The 24,767-nt window shown below is 45.2% G+C and overlaps 2 protein-coding genes across 10 annotated transcripts; one reads left to right on the top strand and one right to left on the bottom strand.

Moving 5' to 3' along the window:
- Positions 1–211: 211 nt before the first annotated feature.
- Positions 212–8,849, top strand: mfsd14bb (major facilitator superfamily domain containing 14Bb). Its single transcript, XM_037482847.2, has 12 exons — positions 212–501; positions 1,844–1,930; positions 2,364–2,426; positions 2,979–3,106; positions 3,213–3,327; positions 3,655–3,873; positions 4,005–4,118; positions 4,194–4,265; positions 4,879–4,991; positions 5,076–5,173; positions 5,264–5,406; positions 5,510–8,849. The coding sequence occupies exons 1-12, from the start codon at positions 442–444 to the stop codon at positions 5,726–5,728; spliced, it is 1,431 nt and encodes a 476-aa protein (XP_037338744.1). The 5' UTR covers positions 212–441; the 3' UTR covers positions 5,729–8,849.
- Positions 8,843–24,732, bottom strand: lrrc2 (leucine rich repeat containing 2). 9 transcript variants are annotated; one of them, XM_062562651.1, is made up of 15 exons: positions 23,238–24,732; positions 22,617–22,685; positions 21,036–21,104; positions 20,378–20,473; positions 19,597–19,644; positions 12,672–12,818; positions 12,319–12,422; positions 11,813–11,886; positions 11,577–11,733; positions 11,471–11,497; positions 10,932–11,068; positions 10,709–10,854; positions 10,329–10,481; positions 9,854–10,011; positions 8,843–9,562 (listed from the first exon to the last, which is right to left on the bottom strand). In XM_062562651.1, exons 6-15 carry the CDS (start codon positions 12,809–12,811, stop codon positions 9,513–9,515), a joined length of 1,146 nt encoding a protein of 381 aa, XP_062418635.1. In that variant the 5' UTR covers positions 12,812–12,818; positions 19,597–19,644; positions 20,378–20,473; positions 21,036–21,104; positions 22,617–22,685; positions 23,238–24,732; the 3' UTR covers positions 8,843–9,512. The 9 variants fall into 9 exon arrangements, with proteins under 9 accessions (XP_062418635.1, XP_062418636.1, XP_062418633.1 ...); XM_062562652.1 differs by lacking the exon at positions 11,471–11,497; XM_062562649.1 differs by lacking the exon at positions 8,843–9,562 and adding an exon at positions 20,737–20,839 and having other exon boundaries at positions 9,860–10,481.
- Between the last annotated feature and the right edge of the window lie 35 nt (positions 24,733–24,767).

Genomic DNA, 24,767 nt, shown 5'->3' with positions numbered 1-24,767 from the left:
AAAAGGCCAAATAGTTAAACTGACCCAGAGTCAGATGTATTAACTACTAACTGTCCAAAGGAGAATTACATCTGAACACAAGCGGATCTGGGAACCGCTTGTGTTTTGTTCGAACAGAGAGCGCTCGTATTATTTCCGGAGCTCCCTCCGCAGGGCGGTGTTTAAACGTGTTCAAAGCGTATCAGTCAACAGCGGGCAACGCTGGTTTTTAAAACAAGTGGACAAACAGTGACGTCACAATCAGAGCGGAGGAATTTTTCTTGTCTCGTGTAAAAGCCGCCGAGCCTTCACGGTGCTTAACTGCTGATTAAAGCCCATGACCGCGCGCACACGCAGCTCTACTTCACACCGCAGCGGGACATCCTGGAAGAGACGGAGACACCTCGGGAGGATGACGAGCCGCGGGACCTGGGTGTGAAAGTCGTCACGGCAAGATGTGAGATGAACCGGGGGAGGACGGCGACCACCGAGGCCAGCGGCATCATGTTGGTCCGGGGCTCGGTAAGAAGGCAGCTAGCTCGGCCGGTTAGCGACCTCCGGAGGACGGAAGCTGGGACGAGATGGACTCAAAACAACAACAACAACAACAACAAAAACAACAACAATGGACTTAGCCGTTAACTGAGTGTACATTAAGTGCTAGCAGCTAACTCGGGGCCAGCTAGCTGGACTTAAGCTAGCGTATTAAATAGACTTAACGTTTCGTTAATTAGCTCGACTCAAGATAGCTAGCTATATTTGAGCTAAGTAGTTAGCCTCGGTAGCTATCTATCACCTGGTTACTTCAGGTAACGTAAAAAAGCTGCGTGTCAGAACTCCAGAGACCGGAAGTTCATGTCTTTGTCGTCACTAGCTTAGCAGGCGGACATTTGTTGACTATGTAAACACAATAGACTTGTTATAACGCACATGTCAAGGATCACCGTACAGCATGGAGCGTCTCCTGCTGCATGAGCTCATACATTCCACAGGTCAGTGAAGGCATCACGCACATGAAATCCAGGTGCAACCTTCCTCTGCACTTGTTGTCAAGTCACTTATTGAGTGTTTTAATCTGTCATTTTGTTAATTAAGTACCTTTAAAAACATGTTGTTTTGTCCGACCAAAGCTGGTTTAAAGGCAGCAACCACAACTGGTGCCTTTGTGCTGTGAAGCTTTGAAGCTTTGAAGCTTGTGAAGCTGTAGCTTTAATGTAGTAATCTCTAATGGGCCACTTTGACCCAAACAGCAGATGAGAAGAAGCTCTTTTACATTGAGATGGAAACAGAAATGTTGAGTTATCCGCTCTGTCTAAATCCATATATATATATCTCTAATGAATGAAGATATTAAGACGTATTCAGATTATAATGATTGTGAAACGGAGAAAAGCAGCAAAGACGTTGGTGTTTTCATGGCGTTTATGAACAGCTGATCCCTTTGTGCTCTGATGTAGACTGAAAGTTTAAAAAAAGCAGATCTCTATTCTATCAGGTCTGTAGATGCTTCCATAACGTATGTAAGATGAAGTATCAGACGTGTCCTCTTGTTACCTGTGGGTGTTGATGGAGAAGTGAGACCTTGTGTGAGTCACATCTGCTCTACAAAGCCAATACCTTCACCTACATGGCTTTTTGTTTCTTTGCAGTTAACAGAAACGTGTTTAGACTTTCAAACCTTCCAGCGTCTTTAGCAGAGAAGCTTTGTGGAGGAACCAAAGCAGGAGAAGCTGTGGGGCTGTGTGTGTGGGACTGTGTCAGAGGGTGGAGCGGGTGGAGCGGGTGGAGCCCCCCTGTCAGTGTGCAGGAAGCGGGGTTCGTTCCCTCGGATCGATGGTTAATGTTCGGCTTCTTCTCGCCACAGCGAGGCCGAGCCAGAGTGACTCACGCCGTGGTGGTGATCTTCCTGGAGTTCTTCGCCTGGGGGCTGCTGACCACGCCCATGCTGACGGTACACACACACACACACACACACACACACACGGGTCACATGTCTCTCTGTGAATACCCTGACGGGGTTCTTGTGTTACACTTTTCTTCATTTTCCACACTAACAATCACTCTTTAGTTTATTAGGATACGAATGAGTACTCGTTCTTCCAGAAGGGCCTGAACTCAACAAAGTAAAAGCTAAAGATTAAGATACTGATGTTATGGATTCACTTTGTGGACGGAATAAATAATCAATTAGTGGAGTAAGTGAATTCTAGAACGCATCGAATGCGTCCACGTGAGATCTTGTACACGAACGCGTGGAAACGTTTTCTGCAACCCGTCATTCAGCTTGAAAGAGGCTTCGTTTGAGCCCAAACCCGGTTGATCCGTGACGTTTCACCCAGACGAGAAGAAGTGGCCAATGGAGATGTGTGTTCTGGTGCTTTCAGGTCCTCCATGAGACGTTTCCTCAGCACACCTTCCTGATGAACGGCCTGGTTCACGGCGTCAAGGTGAGACCTCAGACACCTGCTCTGACTCAGTGAACGAATGAACGATGAGGAGAACCTGTGTTTCTACTGGAAGAGTCCTGTTCGGTCTCCTCTGATGTGACAAACAAGTCACCAGAACCGATACAGACGGACCCAGCAGGGTTCTGCTTCTGTGGGATCACGAGGTGCAGAAGGAGACCAGGCAAATGTTCCTGATAATGTGACGGTAGTGAAAGCTGCAGGAGGGCGAGTTAGCATTAGCGTTAGCTCACGGTTAGCACTGTCCAAATGAAGTAAACGTGTTTTCACCTGGTTTTATTTTACAAACTTCAGGTGACTCGTAAGCGAAAAAGAATTCATTTTTACAAACTGAAAACAAAAGAAGGTTGAAGTCGAGAATTTCTCCTGTTTTTTGTTTTCTTTTGACAGAAATGTCTGTCGTCATTAAATCAGACCTTCGTCATCAGACCTTCGTCATCATTAACTCTTCTCTCCGTCGGCTTTTCTAATCGTTTGTAAAATGAGAAACTCGTCCTTCAAAGTCATTCTAAGGTCAGAAGTGTTGTGCTCCAGGGCTTCCTGTCGTTCCTCTCGGCTCCTCTGATTGGTGCCCTGTCGGACATCTGGGGCAGGAAGTCCTTCCTCCTCATGACGGTGTTCTTCACCTGCGCCCCCATCCCCTTCATGAGGATCAGCCCCTGGTGAGTCACTGGTTCACATCTCAAAACCCGTTTATCAAAGTCCTTCATGACGCTCTTCTTTGCATCTGTACCTGCCCCCCCCCCCCCCCCCCCCCCCTCCCTCCAGGTGGTACTTCGCCCTGATCTCCGTGTCGGGGATCTTCGCTGTGACCTTCTCGGTGATCTTCGCCTACGTGGCCGACATCACGGAGGAGCACGAGAGGAGCACCGCCTACGGACTGGTAACTACCCCCCCTCCTCACCCCTAACCCCCCCCAGCTGGTCAGTCCCCTCTGCAGGAAGCCAATGGGTCACAGTGCATTGTGGGTAAATTGTGATTGTTATTGTGTTGGTTGGTGAAACAGGAAGTACGAGTGCAAGTGGACGATGAAGAGAACTTGTCCTCAGTAACGGGGTCACAGGATGAATGAATGAATGAATGAATTCTGATCAGCTGTTCCACTGCAGCAATGATGAACTTATTGATCCTTTAAAGTGAAGCTTCTTCATCAGGAGGACCGTTGTGTCTACAGTGTGACGTTTGAACCTCTCCTTCTGCGTCCCGTCAGGTGTCGGCGACCTTCGCCGCCAGCCTGGTGACGAGCCCGGCCATCGGCGCCTACCTGTCGGCGCAGTACGGCGACAGCCTGGTGGTCCTGGTCGCCACGGTGATCTCTGTGGCGGACATCGCCTTCGTGTTCTTCGTGGTCCCCGAGTCGCTGCCGGACAAAATGAGGCTGACGTCGTGGGGCTTCCCCATCTCCTGGGAGCAGGCCGACCCCTTCTCCGTGAGTCCGCTGGGTTCAAAGGTCACGGCCGCTTGGGCAGCAGGAGACGCGTTTGAATGCTCAAAAACAAAAACAAGGTTTTCTACCTTTAGTTCAAAGTTCTCACGGATGGATTGTTTTCTTGTGCTCAGTCTCTGCGTCGCGTTGGGAAAGACACCACAGTGCTGCTGATCTGTGTCACCGTGTTCCTCTCATACCTCCCTGAAGCAGGACAGTACTCCAGCTTCTTCCTCTACCTGAGACAGGTAACGCACACACACACACACACACACACACACGTATACCAACACACACATGGACCTGCTGGTGTTGTGTTTCAGGTGATTGAGTTTTCTCCTGCAGCCATCGCTGCCTTCATCGCCATGGTGGGAATCCTCTCCATCGTCGCTCAGGTACAAACTCCACTAAATATGACAGAAAGTACTGGTCTGAAAAGTTTTTAAAATTCTCCTTATGAACAAAAAAGGATCCAAAGTAAAATCACAAAACCTTTTATTCTGATTTCAGAGTCAATTCCAAGCTGAAAGTTTTGATCAAATCTGAAGTTTTGTTCTTAACATTAAAAGTAAAACCATGTATTCAAAATAAGAGGAAGTGTAAATAAGTAAGTAAGAGTAAATAAATTAGTAGTTTCCAGCCCTTCATTCTAAAACCTCTGCAAATTCACATTTCAACACTTCAGAGTACAGGTACATTTAAATGGGGAGCCCCTCCTCCTGCTGGGGGCTCCTCTGTTGGATCTAGGAGGTCCCACAGTGGAGACCTCTGGCTGGGGGCTCCTATGCTGGATCTAGGAGGTCCCACAGTGGAGACCTCTGGCTGGGGGCTCCTATGCTGGATCTAGGAGGTCCCACAGTGGAGACCTCTGGCTGGGGGCTCCTATGCTGGATCTAGGAGGTCCCACAGTGGAGACCTCTGGCTGGGGACTCCTATGCTGGATTTAGGAGGTCCCACAGTGGAGACCTCTGGCTGGGGGCTCCTATGCTGACTGTGTCTCTGCCTCAGACTCTGTTCCTCGGGGTTCTGATGAGGACCATCGGGAACAAGAACACCGTTCTCCTGGGTCTGGGCTTCCAGCTCTTCCAGCTGGCCTGGTACGGCTTCGGCTCCGAGCCCTGGTGAGCCCGTCTCCTGAGTGCTGTCTCACATGATGATGATGATGATGATGATGAGAGTCCTCATGACGCTCCTGTGTGTCTCAGGATGATGTGGGCAGCAGGAACGGTGGCAGCCATGTCCTCCATCACTTTTCCAGCCGTCTCCGCTCTGGTGTCCGTCAGCGCATCAGCTGACCAGCAAGGTCTGTGTGAGGAGAACCTCTACAGTCACCTGTGTGGTGTTCTTGTGCACTGGTTTCTGAGTGTGTGTGTGTGTGTGTGTGTGTTCTCAGGTGTGGCCCAGGGGATGATCACAGGTATCAGAGGTCTCTGTAACGGTTTGGGTCCGGCTCTCTACGGCTTCATCTTCTTCCTCTTCAACGTGGAGCTGAACGACATACCGCCGGTGGCGGGACGGCCCGCACAGGTCACTGAGGTACACACACATACTCGTTTCTGCCACATCGAGGGGACTCGTCTCGGAGCTTGTCTTTGTATATTGATCTAAATGATTCAATCTCTCTCTCTGCGCCGCACAGAAGTCGATGATCCCCGGTCCTCCGTTCCTGTTCGGTGCGTTTGCCGTCTTATTCGCTCTCCTAGTCGCCATCTTCATCCCCGATCACCGATTGGACGACGCCAAGACCTGCAAAACTGGCAGCGCCTCCGCCGCCCACCCTCAGAGCGCCGGCCCTCTGGCCACGCCCACCAGCGACACGGAGGACATTGAGCCGCTCCTTCAGGACAGCAGCATGTGACAGTAGAGCCCCGCCTCCCCCAACCTCCCGGGCCAATCACGAGGCCATAAGCACCGCCAACTACTCCCGCCCCTTTCAGAATAAACCTTTCAGATTTTTTTTTATTTCTTCAATTTCGGACTGTCGGGCGGCAATCGCACTGACGAGCTTTACCTCCTCACGATCAATCATGCAGTTAGAAGTCAATAACATTTCTGTCATTTTTATACATGATCTCCATTTCGTAGCTCAGGTGTATTTGGGGAGCAGTAACCGTAGTAACAGAATGAATCATAACAAATCATGCTACACATGATCATTTTGTAGACCTTGCTCACGCTGATATATCACATATTATCTTTATTATCTTTTTAAAAGCTTACACGCCAGCGTCCGATGCTTCACGTTATTAGACAAAAGAATTATTCCTTTTGTAGGTTTAAGAGATTCCTTTTTTAATTATGTAAATCCACAAAATGAGTCACAGCTGACAAATTAGTCATCAGAGAGACATTATTAAATCATAACCACTTTACTAGAATTGAGGATTTTGCTTTGAATTTTACTCCTTGAATGTAAATAAAATGTCGCTCGGCGTCCAGCGGCGTTACTCGAGTTCCTGTTTGCTTTGAGGACGACGCGCCCGGACGTCCTCATAGCCCTCCGTCTGGTTTCCCCCCGTCTGCTGCCGCCCCAACGCTCCGTCTGGTTTCCCCCAGTCTGCTGCCGCCCCAACGCTCCGTCTGGTTTCCCCCCGTCTGCTGCCGCCCCAACGCTCCGTCTGGTTTCCCTCCGTCTGGTTGCCGCCCCAACGCTCCGTCTGGTTTCCCTCCGTCTGGTTGCCGCCCCAACGCTCCGTCTGGTTTCCCTCCGTCTGGTTTCCCTCCGTCTGCTGCCGCCCCAACGCTCCGTCTGGTTTCCCTCCGTCTGGTTGCCGCCCCAACGCTCCGTCTGGTTTCCCTCCGTCTGGTTGCCGCCCCAACGCTCCGTCTGGTTTCCCTCCGTCTGGTTGCCGCCCCAACGCTCCGTCTGGTTTCCCTCCGTCTGCTGCCGCCCCAACGCTCCGTCTGGTTTCCCTCCGTCTGCTGCCGCCCCAACGCTCCGTCTGGTTTCCCTCCGTCTGCTGCCGCCCCAACGCTCCGTCTGGTTTCCCTCCGTCTGCTGCCGCCCCAACGCTCCGTCTGGTTTCCCCCCGTCTGCTGCCGCCCCAACGCTCCGTCTGGTTTCCCTCCGTCTGCTGCCGCCCCAACGCTCCGTCTGGTTTCCCCCAGTCTGCTGCTGCACTGGACTCCAGGTGTGCAGAGGCCAGGAGATCAAGCTGTGCTCACAGCTCACGCCACGACTCCCCATCCATGGCGCTTTGTTTTGTTGTGGAAGCAGTCAGGGGGGCGGTGAGGTCACAGCTGCTCGGCATTGTGGGAAACGCCAGCGTGCTTGTTTCCTGTTGTCGCTGTTAATAATTTAATTTCCTCATTAACGGACGGCTGATCTATTTTTTTTCTTCTCGCAGCGTATAATAAGTAACGTGTGGATATCGGTTACCACGACAACGGAAACATAGGAAAGTCCATGAAATTACTCCAAACAGTTTGAGGTCTTTGGGTCGATCCGGGGGGGGGGGGGGGTCGGTCATCTGATCAGACCCCCCCTCACAAAGCCTTAAAGCACACTGCACTCTGATTGGCTGATTAATCCCACATGTTTCATCTTAGTGAGGCTCCTCCCGTGTGCCGTTAGTAAGTAGCGCTGCTTTTTAGAGTCGGAGCTTTGATGTTTTTGTTTCCAGATTTTTTGCGATGTGGGACCTCCTCCTCGCCTGTCAGTACTGTATCGACTCAAGGGTCCCCAGTGCCCCAGTGCATGCTGGGAGTGGTTGACTTTTATTTCAGGTAAAATCAGACTGAGGAGACGTGAAACTTGGTGTAAAGTAGCATGCGCACGGTGCTGCAGTCTGCGTGGTGCGTTCAAGTACCCCTAACTGCCCATTTAAATCTGATCCTGAGCTCCTGATGTTGAAAATGTCTTCGGATTATGTCCTTGAACGCATCATCCAGCAGTCTCCCACACATTGGTGCCGATAATCAAGCTTCACAGAATCATCGCCCCCTGACGGGAAAACGTGCTGCGTTCAAAGTCCATCTGTTCTTTCACACAACTAAGCAAAATCTATTGCTTTCTACTTTTCACTTTCGACACAGCTGCCACTTTTTTCCCGCTGGGGACTTGAATGCAGCATCAAACGATGATGATGATGATGATGAAGGAATAGCTTCACGAAGCACAATCAACGTTACTGATTCTTTTTATTTTAACGTGCCGTTCACTCTTCAGAGATGTCACGGACTGACTGTTGGACCTGGAGTGTATTTTTCTAGTCAGTTGTGACTCCATCTCCCAGAATGCACCAGAGTTATGGGCTCTTATGTTGCTGAGTTCAAGTCCTGTCGGAAAGCTCAGCTCTGGTCCAGACAACTAGTTTCCTACATTTTTAGAAAACAACTCTTCTCTTCCACAGGAAACTTTGTAATATTAATATTTATGTTTTAGTGAAATCATGTCTCAAAGATGACTTCTATTAAACATATTTACACCATGAAAGGCATAATATTCAAACTATTCAGTGGGAATTAAGATTTTTAACTTCTAAATTCATATGAATGGAGTCATGTTTTGGGTTCCAAACGCCAGGATTTCATTTTAAACCGAATGTTTGGATTTTTCTTGGTTTAAGATTTAATTTGATCAAAGCTGGTTTGATCTTCATTATAACTAATCAAAATGTGGAAGAGCTCAACTTTCCGACGGGCACTGAAGAAACCACATGTCTGCAAACGTATTTTAGCTGACTATCGTTAGAACATTCCTCCTCCTCCTCCTCCTCTCCCCTCGAAAGATGAAGCTGGACTCTGCTGCCTCCTCCTCCTCCTCCTCCTCTTCCTCTAATGAAGCAGGACTTTTATTTACGCCTCCTTTGCTTCTGACTTTGTGCCTGAAATCATTCTATGTTCATATCAAAGTGTTTTTATAGAGAAACAAAGACACTGAATGACGTCTTTGTTTTGTTTTATCTTATTGACAACATAATTTTGAATAATATCTATAAAAATAATAATGGTAATAAAGAGAAATTTATGAAAATTGACAGCTGAATCCATTTGTTTTGTTTGATTTTATTTATAAACGTGTAACTTCTCGTCGAAATAGATTTTTCCATTTTGAGTGCGGATTGAAATGAAGTTAAATTGACTTCAGATGGAAACAACTTCAAAACGATAAACAGTATTCAGAGAATCATTCCATTACATCACATTTAATTCATTTCAACCACAAGGAAACAAACCCAAAGAACAAGAAGCAAAGTGCACCTTCAGTTACACTGAATAATCAAGCAAACAGGAAGTTGTCAAAATGAAATCACATGAAGTGCTTTTTTCCAGTAAATCAAAGTTATTGATCAGCTCATTTGAATTGAAAGTCTGATAAATAATAATATGGATTCATATATTTATTATTTCTGGAATTTTTTCTCTTTTGGTCACTTTTTCAACTTGAACCATTAAATCCAGATACTTTGTTTCTGAACTTCAAATACTGACATTTAACATTGGGATATTTATAATAATAATAATGAGGTGGTAAACTTCAGCGTTTTGATGTCAAACTGTTTAAATGTTGTAAATCTGATTTTGGAATTTTTAAAGGAGAAAAAAACTTTAAAACTAACCCAACAATTCAAAGTGCTAAAATGTCTAAAACACAAATCCCACTGTTTGATTGTGATGACTCTTCGTCCTCCTCGTCTTCGTCACAGCAGGCAGGAGATGGACACCTTGGTGGTGGATTCAGGGACGGTGTCTGGTGAGGGACAAACAATGATAGAATGTAGTTTAATGACACACTAATTATTGCCAGTTTTAATATATTTAAAATACAAAAAGAAAAGTATATATTCTCCAAAAATAAATATAACTGGATTAAACCATTTGGATTATAGCAAATTCGATTTCAATATTGTGTAAAAAATTCTATTTCATCTGAATATTAAAATAAAACTTACATTTTTCAAAATAATTTTTCAATCTTTGATCAAATATGAACAAGGAGATGAACATAGATGAATGAATGATGAATGATTCATGTTTTCACCTCTTTCCTTCAAAGAGCTGATGTAGACCTCAATGAACTCCTTCTCTCTGCTGTCCTTCTTCACCTCCTCCACCTCCCTCTGCTGCCTCCACCTCTTCCTCTTCCCTTTCTTCTCCTCCTCCTCCTCTAAACTCACACGGTCACACAGTCGAATGAACCTGCCAGAGGGAGAGAAGAAGAAACAGCCGAAGAAGAAACAGACAAAGAAGAAACAGACAAAGAAGAAACAGCCGAAGAAGAAATAGACGAAGAAGAAACAACCGAAGAAGAAATAGACGAAGAAGAAACAGCCGAAGAAGAAACAGCCGAAGAAGAAATAGACGAAGAAGAAACAGCCGAAGAAGAAATAGACGAAGAAGAAACAACCGAAGAAGAAACAACCGAAGAAGAAACAGCCGAAGAAGAAGAAACAACGTCAGTCTGACAATACAGACATGTGTTTTCATCTTGTGTGTGTTGTGTGTGTTGTGTGTACTTGATCTCTGGGTTCCTGCACAGTTTGATTGGGCAGCAGGTGAGTGCGTCGCCGTTGACGACGATCATCTTCAGCGTGGAGATGTTAGTGAGACAGTGAGGCAGGTAGGACACATTGTTCTTATGGAGGAAGAGGGTGACCAGCTGCTCCAACCTACACACACACACACACACACACACACACACACACACACACACACGCACACACACGCGCAGACACAGAAAGTTCTTTTTAATCATTTGAGTGCAATCATCTCATTGCAACTCTTCTTCTCTGTTAGCCTAGCTTAGCATGAAGGGAATTAATCTCGTCTCGTTTAGTAATCTGTGGCTGTCCAATGGGTCGGGGGGGACGGGGGGGCGATGACATCACAATGTCACCTGTCCATGTCCTGCGGCAGGTCGGTCAGCCGGTTGTTGCTCAGGTCCAGCAGCCGCAGGCCGCTCATCCTCAGGGCGCAGATGGGGACGGAGGCGAAGCGGTTCTCCGCCACGTCCAGGTGCACCAGGTGCTTCAGGCCGCTCAGCTGGCGATGACATCACCGGAGTCAGCACAGTGACATCATCAGCACAGCGGCGTCCTCCGTTTCGCGGCGGGCTTTACCTCGAACGGCAGGTCGGAGAGGTCGCGGTTCCCCGTGAGCTCGAGTCTCCTCAGGTCCTCGCAGTGTCCCAGCTCAGGAGGGACAGTGGACAAGCGGTTGTAGCTGAGGTTCAATTCCCTCAAAGCCAAAAGTTTACCTGCAGACAAAAGAGACGCCAAAATGCTTCTAAAAACACGAAGAAGAACCGCCGTCTTTCTTTATCATGAGACTGTCTTCATCGTAATGGACTCTAACGAGCCTCAGACCTTCTGGAGGAGCTCAAGTCTCCCACAGGAGACACAATGTGTTTCAGCTGAGGACAATTATTAGAAAGGAAACATGTCAAACATTCCTCCTTCCTTCTTCCTCTTTCAGCTCGTCGTCTTCTTCTCTTCTGTTCCTCATCATCATCATCCTCTTCCTCCTCCACTTCTTGCTCCTACTACTCCTCCTTCTCCATAACCCTCTTTTCTTCCCGTTCCTTCGTTCTCCCTATCCTCTTTGTCCTCCGCTTCTTCAGTTTTCGCAAATCGGTGGAGGAGGCAGAACAAGAACTTACCAAAAAGACTGAAGAACAATATGAAACCTGAATGAATGGATCACAGATAATAACCATCATTATAGATCTGATCTCTCCTGTGGAACCTCCTCGCCGAGGTTCTCACCGATCTCTGGAGGAAGCTCCTCGATGGCGTTCTTGGGGAGCTGCAGGACTCTCAGCTGGGTGAAGAGCTTCAGGAAGTCGGGCAGCCGGCTGATGTTGGTGTTGATGACGTGCCACTCCCTCAGGTAGCTCCGCCCCCTCAGCTCCCCGGGGAAGTCCTGCAATGACAGCAGCATCCATCTCCTTTATCTCCTCCATCTACTTCATCACATGAAGGCTGGAGAAGATGATGCTCACCTTCCACTGAGCTCCGTCCAGGCGGAAGATCAGCCCGCTCTGCTCCCGGTCCTCCTGGTCCTGCTGCTCCGCCTCTGAGGGATCAACAACAGCATCATGATCAGGGGGCGTATTGCACGAAACCAGGATAAGGGATTAAGTCGGGATATTCAGGTTGTCCTGGATGAACTTACCTCTGACTTAGTTGAATTAAACCAAGTAACCATGGCGATATATTATTTGAAGCTAGCCTGTTGAGAGCTAAGTTTAACCCTGCAGTCTCATGTGTTAAATCAGCTGATCTGATCCCAAACAAGCGGGTTTAACAGCTGAGGGATCAGATCAGCTGATGTAACACATGAGACTGCAGGGTTAATCTGAGCCTGGCTCTGAGCTGCAAAGAATAAATCGCCATGGTTACTTGGTTTAATTGAACCAAGTCAAAGCTAAATTCATCCAGGACAACCTGAATATCCCGTCTTAAACCCATATCCTGGTTTCTTGCGATACCCCTCTGCAGCATTTACCTGTGCACACCTGTGTAGATCTCTCCAGGTAAGAATGCAGAAGGTTCAGCTCCTTTGTCTTCAGGGTCTTACAGTAGATACGATACTGCCACTGCTGGTCGATCCTACAGACAGAGGGACGTGTTAGTGAATCACCTGCAGACTCCTCTGTGACCTGGTGACCTTTGACCCTCAGCGTTGATGTTTGTACATAAATAACATCTCCATGTTACTGAATCATTCTGAGCCTCAACGACCAACAGTCAGCTGTATTCACTGTTATTTCATTCTAGTAACAAAGTTTTTAGTAGAAGTCGTGACAAAGTGATGATGTCACAGTGATGATGTCACAGTGATGATGTCACAGCGGTTACTTGGGCAAGGCGCTCTGCTCCATCCTCTCCTTCTCCTCCTTCTGTCTCCGCCGGTGCTTCTTCACCCGGACCTCCCACATGTCTCTGATCGCTGAGATGTCTCCGCACGGCGGGACGTCCCTCCTCCCCCCGAGGCCCATGTGACTCCTGGTGAGGAGGAAGAGGAAGGGGAGGAAGAGGAGGAGGAGCTGACCTCCGTCTCTAAATGACATCTGATTCAACTAAAGACAGATTTCATGATTTTAAACACAGGAAACTATGATATTGTCCAACATGTACCTCTGAGATGTATTTGAGGAGACATAGTACTCAAAGTACTTGAGTAAATGTCCTTTAAAATGTAATAAAAGTTCCATATAAACCTTCAGACATGTGTTCATGTTCCCCAGAGGATGATGACAATCGCGGCTACAACCGCGCACCTGCCGTTTAGCATGTTAGCATGCTAACATGCTAATTGAAAGGACACCAAAGAGCCAGAGGAGAGGACACTACTTCCCATGAATCACTACTTTGTTCACTTTAAGACCCTGTTTATACTTATTTTGTTTATTCATTATGCAGTTTGAGTTCACATCATGTAAACAACAACAATGTAATAAACTAAATCCAGTTTACCTGAGATCCTGTTAACGTCTGTCAGTGTAAACGCCTCCCAGCTTGTTTACTGAGATCTGAGTGTGTGTGTGTGACACAACGTGCTATTCTTAGACGCTACCCTCGCCGTGTGTCACATGACGCGCTGCCTCACATTCATCTGGGTGCTTTTCAGACTTGGTGCTTTAATGAACTCTTTGTGCGGGTTAAGAGGTTTAGAAATGGTGAGTCTGCGCTGAGCGAGCTCACATGTCACGCACATTCAAATACCTACACACCTACTGGTAACAGGAAGTAACTGTCTCACTCTACGTCTAACCGAGATGTTCCAGACTAGTGAGGCACATGTTCACAGGTACATGGGCCTTACAAGCTCTAAACCCAACAGGACATTTTGATTTTTGTAAGAATTGAATGTGCATTTCTAGGTGCTGTGTGACGTTGTGTGAAAAATAAATTAAAAGTATATCTATGATTGAAAAAAAACAAAAATATGTAAGGTGAAAAAATGTCATGAAAAGAAAATAGCAAAACAATGTTAGAAAAATTGTTTTTAAAAATAAAGTGAAAATATGTAAAGTGGTAAAATTGGAGAAAAAAAATGTCATTAATTTTTATAATTATTTGATGTAAAAAACATTATAAATACATGTCTTGGAAAAAGAAAAAGGTAGAAAATATTTCGAATAAAAAACCAAAGTATGTAAGGTGGAAAAAAAATGAAGCCAAAAGACATTTTTAAAAAGAAAGTGAAAATAAGGTCAAAATGTCTTTAAAAAAAATCCAATGCCATGCAAAGCAAATGTCACGAAAATCAAAATATATTATGTCATAAAACGTTTTTTGAAAAAAGGTCTAAAAATATCTAATGTTGAAAAATGTTTGGAAAAACATTCAGAATACGTAATGTCTAGAAATGTTTCGGAAATAAAAGGTAAAAACTTCAGGCCAAAATGTTCCTGGAGAAAAAAGTCAAAAAATATTTTGAAAAACAATCAATACATGTTAGGTGAAAAAATGTTGAGGAAATAGAAAATTAAAAAAATATTGTGTCAAAAAATGTAATTGGAGAGAAAGACAAGAATATTTTTAATCAGGTTATAATATTTGATAATATTTATTGTCACGTAACAAAGAACTGTGTGACTGCAAATATAAATAATGTTCTCTCAATTACTTAAATAAAAGATAGTTTTAGTTTACTCTCAGAACCAGTTAGCTGTTTCAGGTCTTAATGCTAAGCTAAGCTAACCAGATAGCCATAGCTTTGTATTTAGCTCACAGACATGGAATCATTATGAAATACCTAGCAGCAGCTGAGTGACACATTGTGAGTGTGTGTGTGTGTGTGTGTGTGTGCTTCACACCCAGGGGAAGGATTGTAACACGCCCCGAGAGGGCTGAGATGTGTACATGTGTAGTCACAAATCTGAGACGCACACACACACTATACATGCAAACACACACACTTGTAAGGTATGTCCTGAAGTGCATGACATCATTGTGGAAGCTCTTTCTGTTTCTACACACACAGCGTGCCATCACCGTCTAGGATATAAATGTCTAAAACACACACACTCACACTGCACACACTCACACTGCACACACTCACACTGCACACACTCACACTACACACACTCACACTGCACACACTCACACTGCACACACTCACACTACACACACTCACACTACACACACTCACACTGCACACACTCACACTGCACACACTCACACTACACACACTCACACTGCACACACTCACACTACACACACTCACACTGCACACACTCACACTGCACACACTCACACTACACACACTCACACTACACACACTCACACTGCACACACTCACACTACACACACTCACACTACACACACTCACACTACACACACTCACACTGCACACACTCACACTGCACACACTCACACTGCACACACTCACACTACACACACTCACACTACACACACTCACACTGCACACACTCACACTACACACACTCACACTGCACACACTCACACTACACACACTCACACTACACACACTCACACTGCACACACTCACACTGCACACACTCACACTACACACACTCACACTGCACACACTCACACTACACACACTCACACTGCACACACTCACACTACACACACTCACACTGCAGACACTCACACTACACACACTCACACTACACACACTCACACTGCACACACTCACACTGCACACACTCACACTGCACACACTCACACTGCACACACTCACACTGCACACACTCACACTACACACACTCACACTACACACACTCACACTGCACACACTCACACTGCACACACTCACACTGCACACACTCACACTGCACACACTCACTCTACACACACTCACACTGCACACACTCACACTGCACACACTCACACTGCACACACTCACTCTACACACACTCACACTGCACACACTCACACTACACACACTCACACTGCACACACTCACACTACACACACTCACACTGCACACACTCACTCTACACACACTCACACTGCACACACTCACACTGCACACACTCACACTGCACACACTCACTCTACACACACTCACACTGCACACACTCACACTGCACACACTCACACTGCACACACTCACTCTACACACACTCACTCTACACACACTCACACTGCACACACTCACACTGCACACACTCACTCTACACACTACACACACTCACACTGCACACACTCACTCTACACACTACACACACTCACACTGCACACACTCACACTGCACACACTCACACTACACACACTCACTCTACACACACTCACACTGCACACACTCACACTGCACACACTCACACTGCACACACTCACACTACACACACTCACACTGCACACACTCACTCTACACACACTCACACTGCACACACTCACACTACACACACTCACACTGCACACACTCACACTGCACACACTCACACTGCACACACTCACACTGCACACACTCACACTGCACACACTCACACTACACACAGAAACACAGAAGCCAACTCGTGTGTGTGTTATTGTTCTTCAATGATTCAGCTTGTGACAGCTGACAATCTGTGGTTGTGTGTGTGTGTGTGTTGCATGATCTCTTGGACAGTCGTCATGGAGACACATAAAGTTCACACTCTGTTGCCACGCAGACGGATTCATTGTCTCCTGAAGAAGATCACATGACGGGACAGAAAGCTCCAGAAGGAGGAGACATTCCATCCTGACAACCTAAAAACAGCAGGGGGGCCTTTGAAGACGAGTGATGAAACTGGTGAGAGTTGACGAGACGTCCCTCTCTGTGCTCACTCATTATGTCACTCAGAGCTGTCAATCATGAAATCAGCTGTTTAGATCAGCTGGTCTCTTCTGTCTAATAAACAACAACTGAACACTGGCATCATCAGCCTGCTTGACTCTCTACCTTCTGTATGTCCATGATGTGGTTAACTGGACAAAGTCCTTTAGGTACCATCACCTTTGTCCCCCGTTATCCCTCTCTCACCTGTCCCCCGTTATCTCTCTCTCACCTGTCCCCTGTTATCTCTCTCACCTGTCCCCTGTTATCTCTCTCACCTGTCCCCCGTTATCTCTCTCTCACCTGTCCCCCGTTATATCTCTCACCTGTCCCCTGTTATATCTCTCTCACCTGTCCCCTGTTATCTCTCTCACCTGTCCCCTGTTATCTCTCTCACCTGTCCCCTGTTATCTCTCTCACCTGTCCCCTGTTATCTCTCTCTGCACCTGTCATATTAGACTACTACCTATTTTTTTTAGGAAATAAACTATTTTAAGCTTCAGAAACTCCTTCTAAAAATAAGTTATAGTCCCTCTGTCCGTCTCTGTGTCCCTCCCTCTGTCCGGCCATGTCTCCTACTCCCAGTCTGTCCCTGCAGTCCAGTTAGATTCCAAAAGAGTGAGTTCACTGGGAGGGAGGAGGCGTTTACTGACACGTTCACAGGCGGAGTTTCACGTGTAAAACATTTGTCTAATGTGTCTGCTGAGCACACACACACACACACACACACACACACACACACACGCACGCATACACACACACACACACACACGCACACACACACACACACACACACAGACACACATACACACACACACACACACACAGACACACATACACACACACACACACACACACATAGACACACACACACACACACACACACACACAGACACACACACACACACACACACACACACACACACACACACACACACACGCACGCATACACACACACACACACACACGCACACACACACACACACACACAGACACACATACACACACACACACACACACAGACACACATACACACACACACACACACACACATAGACACACACACACACACACACACACACACAGACACACACACACACACACACACACACACACGCACGCATACACACACACACACACACACACACACGCACGCATACACACAGACACATACACGCACACACACACACACACACACACAGACACACATACACACACACACACACACACAGACACACATACACACACACACACACACACACACCTATACGGGCAAAGGTGGTTTGTCAGGACATTTTCCCCGTACTTGCTCAAACCATGGTTTATGGGGACACACCTTTCCCTTTGTCCCAGAGAGTGCTAAGAACTATCAAAATGGTCCTCATGATGTAGGAAACAAAGCCTACTGTTCAGAATTAATTTCTGGTGAAAGAGTCAGGAGATCTTAAGACTTGACATTCTACAGGACTGTGGGGACGGGGCGGGATGGGGGCGGATTCTATCATGATGGCGACTTATAAAGACCACCCTTATTTATGAGGACATTACCGGTACACATACACAAACGTGACCAGACCCTTGGTTATGAGGACCATCGTGGTTTAACAGGACGTTACCAGTACACATACACCAACATGACCAGACCCTTGGTTATGAGGACCATCGTGGTTTAACAGGACGTTACCAGTACACATACACCGACATGACCAGACCCTTGGTTATGAGGACCATCGTGGTTTAACAGGACGTTACCAGTACACATACACCGACATGACCAGACCCTTGGTTATGAAGACCATCCTGGTTTAACAGGACATTACCAGTACACATACACCGACATGACCAGACCTTTCGTTATGAGGACCATCCTGGTTTAACAGGACATTACCAGTACACATACACCGACCAGACCCTTGGTTATGAGGACCATCCTGGTTTAACAGGACATTACCAGTACACATACATCAACATGACCAGACCCTTGGTTATGAGGACCATCCTGGGGATGGATGGCTATATACAAATACGTGTGTTTATCAGGGCCCCTCCCCACCACAAAATTAGACGGCTTTTATGTGAAAATACATTTATTGTAATGTATACCATTATCAAACATTAAATATTGGCAATATATATATATATCTGCTTAAGTATTGCGTCAAAAGACACAGTAACAAGTGCAGTAAACTATACTGCTTCAAAAGACGCAGTCACAATTGCAGTACATTTTACTGAAAATGGAACTGTACATTTTTCTCAAAAGTTGTACTGTAACAGGTGCTTTAAAGAGGTTTCTTGGACATATTCTCTCAAACTAAATTTCCCTTTGTTGACATGCGTCCCCTGTTCCTTACAAAGTCTCTAGCACTGCTCTCACTCCATTTTTTGGCCAAGTGTCCCTTCCAAATGTTGGCCTTGGAGTGTTTCATCACCGCAGACACTTCCATTTTTCTCTATGACTTATTTACATATCTTCATCTACATATAACACATTTTCCTCGTTCATATTATTATAAAGACAATTATACATAGGTAAGATTGTCATGTATATCGGCATTTTGAAAAAACAGCAGAGAAAATGCGTTTTGGAAATACATTAGTTGGACAAAGCTTTATGTTGCGATTTTTGTGTGAAGCCGGAGCTGTTCATAAAAATGGCAAGACATGTGGAAAGATTCAGCCCAACCAAAACATTAGATTTTACCACACTGGCTCTAACTTATCATTAAGAGGCAAAAATTGTGGTGAACAATGTGGCTTTTTCATTCTTCTATTTCAAATTTTCCTAAACACTACAGTAAATGCATTTACGAAGAGTTTTTTTTGGTGTCCGCTTAAGTAGAAACCGTATCGCTGTAGTGCTACATTCAACAGTTACTTGGTATTTTTTTTTTGCAAACCCTCAAAAAATAATAAAATAAATTAAATCTGATTAAATGTTGTGCGGCAGGGCCGATACTGCACTTTTGTAACTGCGACCCTGAGGGACAAGTAGTAAGGGATGAGTCCTACCTTTGGAGCTGGTGACCTCACCTCTGGTTTCCAGGTGAATTGTCTTTCCTAGAGAAAATAAGTAAAGCTTTATTAACCTGTACAGATGTATTTAACCTGAATTTACAGCAGAGTAGTAATCGGGTGAACGAGTAGTAGCGGTAACCAAAAGGAACAACAGCGCTGCATGTTGTTTACGAATTGATATAAATAAATAAAAACACCTCGGTCAGAAGTGAGGGAACCGTCAAGCATTCCACACATTCTCTGTCATTACCTTACTTGATGACTCACACTGATCAATCGCGATCGAACCTATTGGGCACCCCTGATTTACAGAATATAGAATAAACAAGGTATCTGAACTGGAGCCTGTATTTCACTGTATATACTTCTATTCGAATCCTATTTCACTAAATATACTATATACACACACACATATACTCTGTATATAATTGTATTATGTGCATTTTTTCTTTATTTAATATGTTCTTCTCTCTTTTCGTGTTTTGCATATTTCATTCCATAGGGAATACTTTTATATTATGTTTACTATGTAACCTTACCTACGGTTACACACAAATTTCCCCTCAGGAGTTCTCAGGTGACCAGATTTAGCTTATTGATTGGTCCATTTAACTGGCAATTGATTGCCTGGTTTCAGACTTTAAGAAGAGCAGCGTGATAAAGTCAGATTGTGTTAATAAGAGTAACAAAAGGGAGCTACAGTGTATGGTCCAGAGTCCAATCTTATATGCTGTACTACTAATGGATACTATAAGACGACATATTCATTACATACCTCTTAATCCAAGGACAGGATGAGACTTTTCACCATCTCCATCATCGTCATTGTCGTCTGGATCTTCCTCTCCAATCGTTTCCGGTTCCAATTCATCTAAAGAAAAGCATGTTTGATGAGCACACTCACCCCATCCCATGACCTTGAACATACTAAAAGCACACTGCAATGAGAAAAATTTAAAGGTAGTATACATTTATCTTAGTTTTAAACGTTAAATCACTTTGTACTGTAGATGGTAACAAATATGAAGGTAACTCCAGGAAAGGCATGTGAGTGTTTGTGAAATGGTGATGGTTTAGCTCAAATTTCAATTAAGCAAAAAAGAAAACGTGTGTTTATGTGAAACTGATACTGACATTTACATGTCCAACCAAGCCATTTTAGACTTGATACTGGTCCTGAGCAGTCTTGACAACAATACAAAGCCAAGATAGATGCACTTGTGAATTCATGGTGGCACTGAGGATCCACAAATGTAAATATAGTAAGACAAGGAATGAAGAAAAACAGAAAAGTGCAGTAGCTATAATACAATTAATAGCCATGAGAACCAATAGCCACTGAGCAATCCCCGGAAGTAGGCCGATATGTCAGGTAGGCCTTCCCCCACCCTACTCCACAAAAACCAGTACGCAATTTACAAAGATAAACTCACCATTTCTTTTTCTCCCAAGGCTGGAACCACTTGCTTGGGCTCAGGATTGGACAGTTCTTTGCAGGGTGCCTGAGAATGTACAGAGAAGATGCACACTGTTGTCATATAACTTCTGTAGCGGTTTGGGGAAGACTCGTTTCATGTCTGAGGTTTTGCAGTTATGAAGTTCTGTACATCGTCGCGTTTACAACTGTCCTTTGCGCTTGGCGTCGCTCAAGGCGGCGTTCCGCCCCAATGCGCACAGAGACCCTTAACCGTTGTCACAACAAACTGAGAAAAACCCCCGCACCCCTGAAAAAGTGTGGATTTCTTTCCCCTACATACAACTGGGTGACAGCCGTGCCGTCACCGACCCGTCAGCCGTACCACTAGGCCACATGTGTCAAACTCAAGGCCCGCTGGGCCACATCCGGCCTGTGAATGAATTATCTTTGGCCCGCATGATCAAATCTATTTACTATTGGAGCTGGCCCCCCGATATAGGCACGCATCACCATAATACTACAAATCCCACAATGCACTCTGTGTGTTGTTGCGCATTCGCAGTCCTGCGAAAGTGCGCCTCACAGTCTGTATTACATACCACTTGTGTCAACTTTCACCTATCCCAAGACCAACTGACAACTTTTTACTCGGTTAATTCTGTGGTTTTTCCCGTAAAATGAAAATACGAAGCGTAGCCGCTAAACCGGAAGTACGTAGATTTTTGCAGTAAGAATCGACGCAACCGTCTGTAATGACAGCGGTTACCAGGGTAACAAGAGGAGAAAAGTTCATTAACGGATATAAATAAATAATCCTGGTCTGACGGGATGTGTTAGCAGCAGTAGTTGACTACACTCGCTGCTCTTGGCTCTGATATTTATTGTTCACAGATTGTTTTGCTTCAGTGAGCAGAGCAGAGACAGTTTAAGGAGACGCAGCGTAAACGTGTTCGCATCTCCACCAGCATGTGACAGAATACGTGTATTTAAACAATAGATTTAATCATATTGAACTGTCGATGTTATTTGTCTAGGTTACATATGTTGAACTCGCGCCCGTCCAGTGCAGTGCGTACGTCCCACCGTCAGCGAACCGTCGGTCGGCCCGCAAGCTCCCCCTGTCAGCCGTTCGCACATCGTCAGTGGCCCGCGTTCGGTCGAAGTCGGCAGTATCTTGCCAGAACCTGAAATGAGTTTGACACCCCTGCACTAGGCGGTCAGCGCCACCCCCCCACTCCCGGTCAGCCGTACCGTTAACCATCTGCTCGACCACCCCCTCCCCCCTTGAAGTTGTAAACCTAGGGGAAACACTAAGCTAATATAAAACCAACTTGTCCTCACAGAGCAGGTGTCCTCACAGAGCAGGTGTATGCTGTGCTCATCGTCTGACACAAAAGTGCCACTACTGATGAAAACACGATGGAAAATGATTAGTCAGGTTTGACAATTTACCTGCTGTCCTCACAAGACACCTTGACAAGACAGAACTTTCCTTTGACGACTATTCTAAAAACATGTCATTAGTAGGAAGTAGGCCAATATGTCCCCCCACCCTAATCCACAAAAACCAGTACGCAACTTACAAAGATAAACTTACCATTTCTTTTTCTGCCAAGACTGGAACCACTTGCTTGGGCTCAGGATTGGACAGTTCTTTGCAAGGTGCCTGAGAATGTACAGAGAAGATGCACTGTTGTCATATAACTTCTGTAGCGGTTTGAGGAAGACTTGTTTCATGTCTGAGGTTTTGCAGTTATGACGTTTTTTAACATTTTAACCGTCGATCACAATAACAAACTGAGAAAAATCCCCCCACCCCTTGAAAAAGTGTGGAATAAAAAAAAGTTCCCCCACAGGGCGACTTCGCTAAAACACGTGTGCGCATATGTCCGTATACGAGTATTCTAAAAACATGTAATCAGCTTCTGTTTAACTTTATACTTCTCCACACTTGAGGTCAATGTCAGACAGTCATGTCCTACAGTATTCTCCCAATGAGCCACATGTAACGTCTTGTGTGTGAAAGAAGAATACTTTCTAACTCATATGATTGACAAAATGCAGCTGGTTGACGCAAAATGTGCCCAAACCCATCTTTTGCTCTTAGAGCAGCTAAATACAAAAGCTAAAATCACTGCACTTCAGTTTTACTGGGACTTCAAGGACTGGTTAACTTCTAAAAACACATATTGGGGAATAAAAGGGAACATAAACTCACCATTGAGGGCCATGGCCAACAATAATCCCCATAGTTGTACGTTATCTCCTCGTCTGGAAATATCTCTTTCACAGCAAACAGGCACAAGTGTGGCCTTCCTCTGACAGTATTTTCTTTTACTCTGCAGTTGGGGTTTATGTGGTCATCATTTGCCAGTCGTCCAGTGTTCCATCCTCTTTCGAAGAGTCTATGCTGAAAGACAAATAGCCCAGATAAAAATTACATTTTGTGGGATTAAATATTTTCTTGTAGAAAAGATTTATCTCTGCCCAAAATGATGTGGTCCACGGCATCCTGTTCAGGAGTCTCTCCTCCTTCTCTCCATCATGTTTGCTGCAGTAGTTTTCAGAAAACATAGACTATTAAGTAATAAACAAATCAGTATATATAGATAGTGAGAATAGCTATGACAATTACATTAAGTTGGATAATTGCTAAGGTCACAGAATATAGTGCATTGATGAAGGAGCAGCAGGATGCCCAAAACTTATATATCCATAAGAGATGGATTTTATAGGTCAATTGGTCTTAATGTTACCCCTTTAAAATTACTTCTGCACAGATCACGCGCTATTCATAAATGGATCACTTGTTTGTCCTCAGTCTTACATTAAAGTAACAGTACTGCATCCTGCTGTACAAACCAGAGAAAATTAGCTTGTGAAAATGAAATATTATTTAACTGGAAGTACTAACTTCTGATAATGAAGTTCTAAATATACACAGATGCAAGGAGTTCCAGTAGATCACCATTAGAAGCAGTAGCCTTTAAGGTGCTTAACATTAATATATTTCCATATTAAACAGATTCATACAACTTACACCTTCTGAGTTTCTCTCTTTCACCAAACTAAGCCTAGCTAAGTTAACTTTAATAAATCAAAAACACTTTTTTGCCTTCTGCCTTGGTTTTTCTAATACACTCCAGCAATCACTACGGTCTGGTAGAAATAAAACCTTCATTTAACATAGTAAAATGTGAGAATTAGCCCACTCAACATGCAGATCTTCAAGGGTCTGAGCAGCAGCCCCAGCTCGGGTGGGGGTAGGTTGCGGGGGGTGTGCTCAGGCGGGGCTGATTTAGCGACCCTCGCTCTTCAGAGGCAAACGTTTAATTATCAAAAATAAAACGCCATTTGAGTTAAATTTAAATCTGTTAAATCAAGCACCTTAAAGCTTGATAGCAACTAACGTTAGCTAACGTTAGCTACGTTAGCTACGTTAGCTAACGTTAGCACAACTGGACCCGGATCCACGGCTCGTTACAACATAGACAAGTTAGTTAGACATAGCAACCGAAATACCTACAGCTTTCACTGTAGACACGGTTTATTTAATGCATCGTTAAAATATTCACTTACCAGTTTAGTTAAATTGAGTTGATAGAGGTGACTCTGCCCTCATGCGGAGTAGTGACGATCGCCGCCATTGTTTCTTCATTGTGAGTTGAGAACTTGGCCGAGGGCTCAACAGCCAATCACTGATCAGAATCACCCTGATTGACGTCAAGTAGAGCCAATCACTGATCAG

This window comes from Pungitius pungitius, chromosome 5 (assembly GCF_949316345.1).
Source record: "Pungitius pungitius chromosome 5, fPunPun2.1, whole genome shotgun sequence".
NCBI classification, from domain to species: Eukaryota; Metazoa; Chordata; class Actinopteri; order Perciformes; family Gasterosteidae; genus Pungitius; species Pungitius pungitius.
This window is presented reverse-complemented; position numbering and strand designations above follow the sequence as displayed.

What these genes read in the sequence shown, in the direction of transcription:
- lrrc2 (XM_062562649.1), bottom strand. Translation starts at nt 12,811, where the DNA reads ATGGGCCTCGGGGGGAGGAGGGACGTCCCGCCGTGCGGAGACATCTCA. An exon ending in GGAGCTTCCTCCAGAGATCG is followed by an intron (nt 11,498 to 11,576) that starts GTGAGAACCTCG and finishes CCATTCATTCAG; the next exon opens with GTTTCATATTGTTCTTCAGT. An exon ending in TCTCCGACCTGCCGTTCGAG is followed by an intron (nt 10,855 to 10,931) that starts GTAAAGCCCGCC and finishes TGTCATCGCCAG; the next exon opens with CTGAGCGGCCTGAAGCACCT.
- mfsd14bb (XM_037482847.2), top strand. Translation starts at nt 442, where the DNA reads ATGAACCGGGGGAGGACGGCGACCACCGAGGCCAGCGGCATCATGTTG. An exon ending in TCTTCCTCTACCTGAGACAG is followed by an intron (nt 4,119 to 4,193) that starts GTAACGCACACA and finishes GTTGTGTTTCAG; the next exon opens with GTGATTGAGTTTTCTCCTGC. An exon ending in GGCCCGCACAGGTCACTGAG is followed by an intron (nt 5,407 to 5,509) that starts GTACACACACAT and finishes TGCGCCGCACAG; the next exon opens with AAGTCGATGATCCCCGGTCC.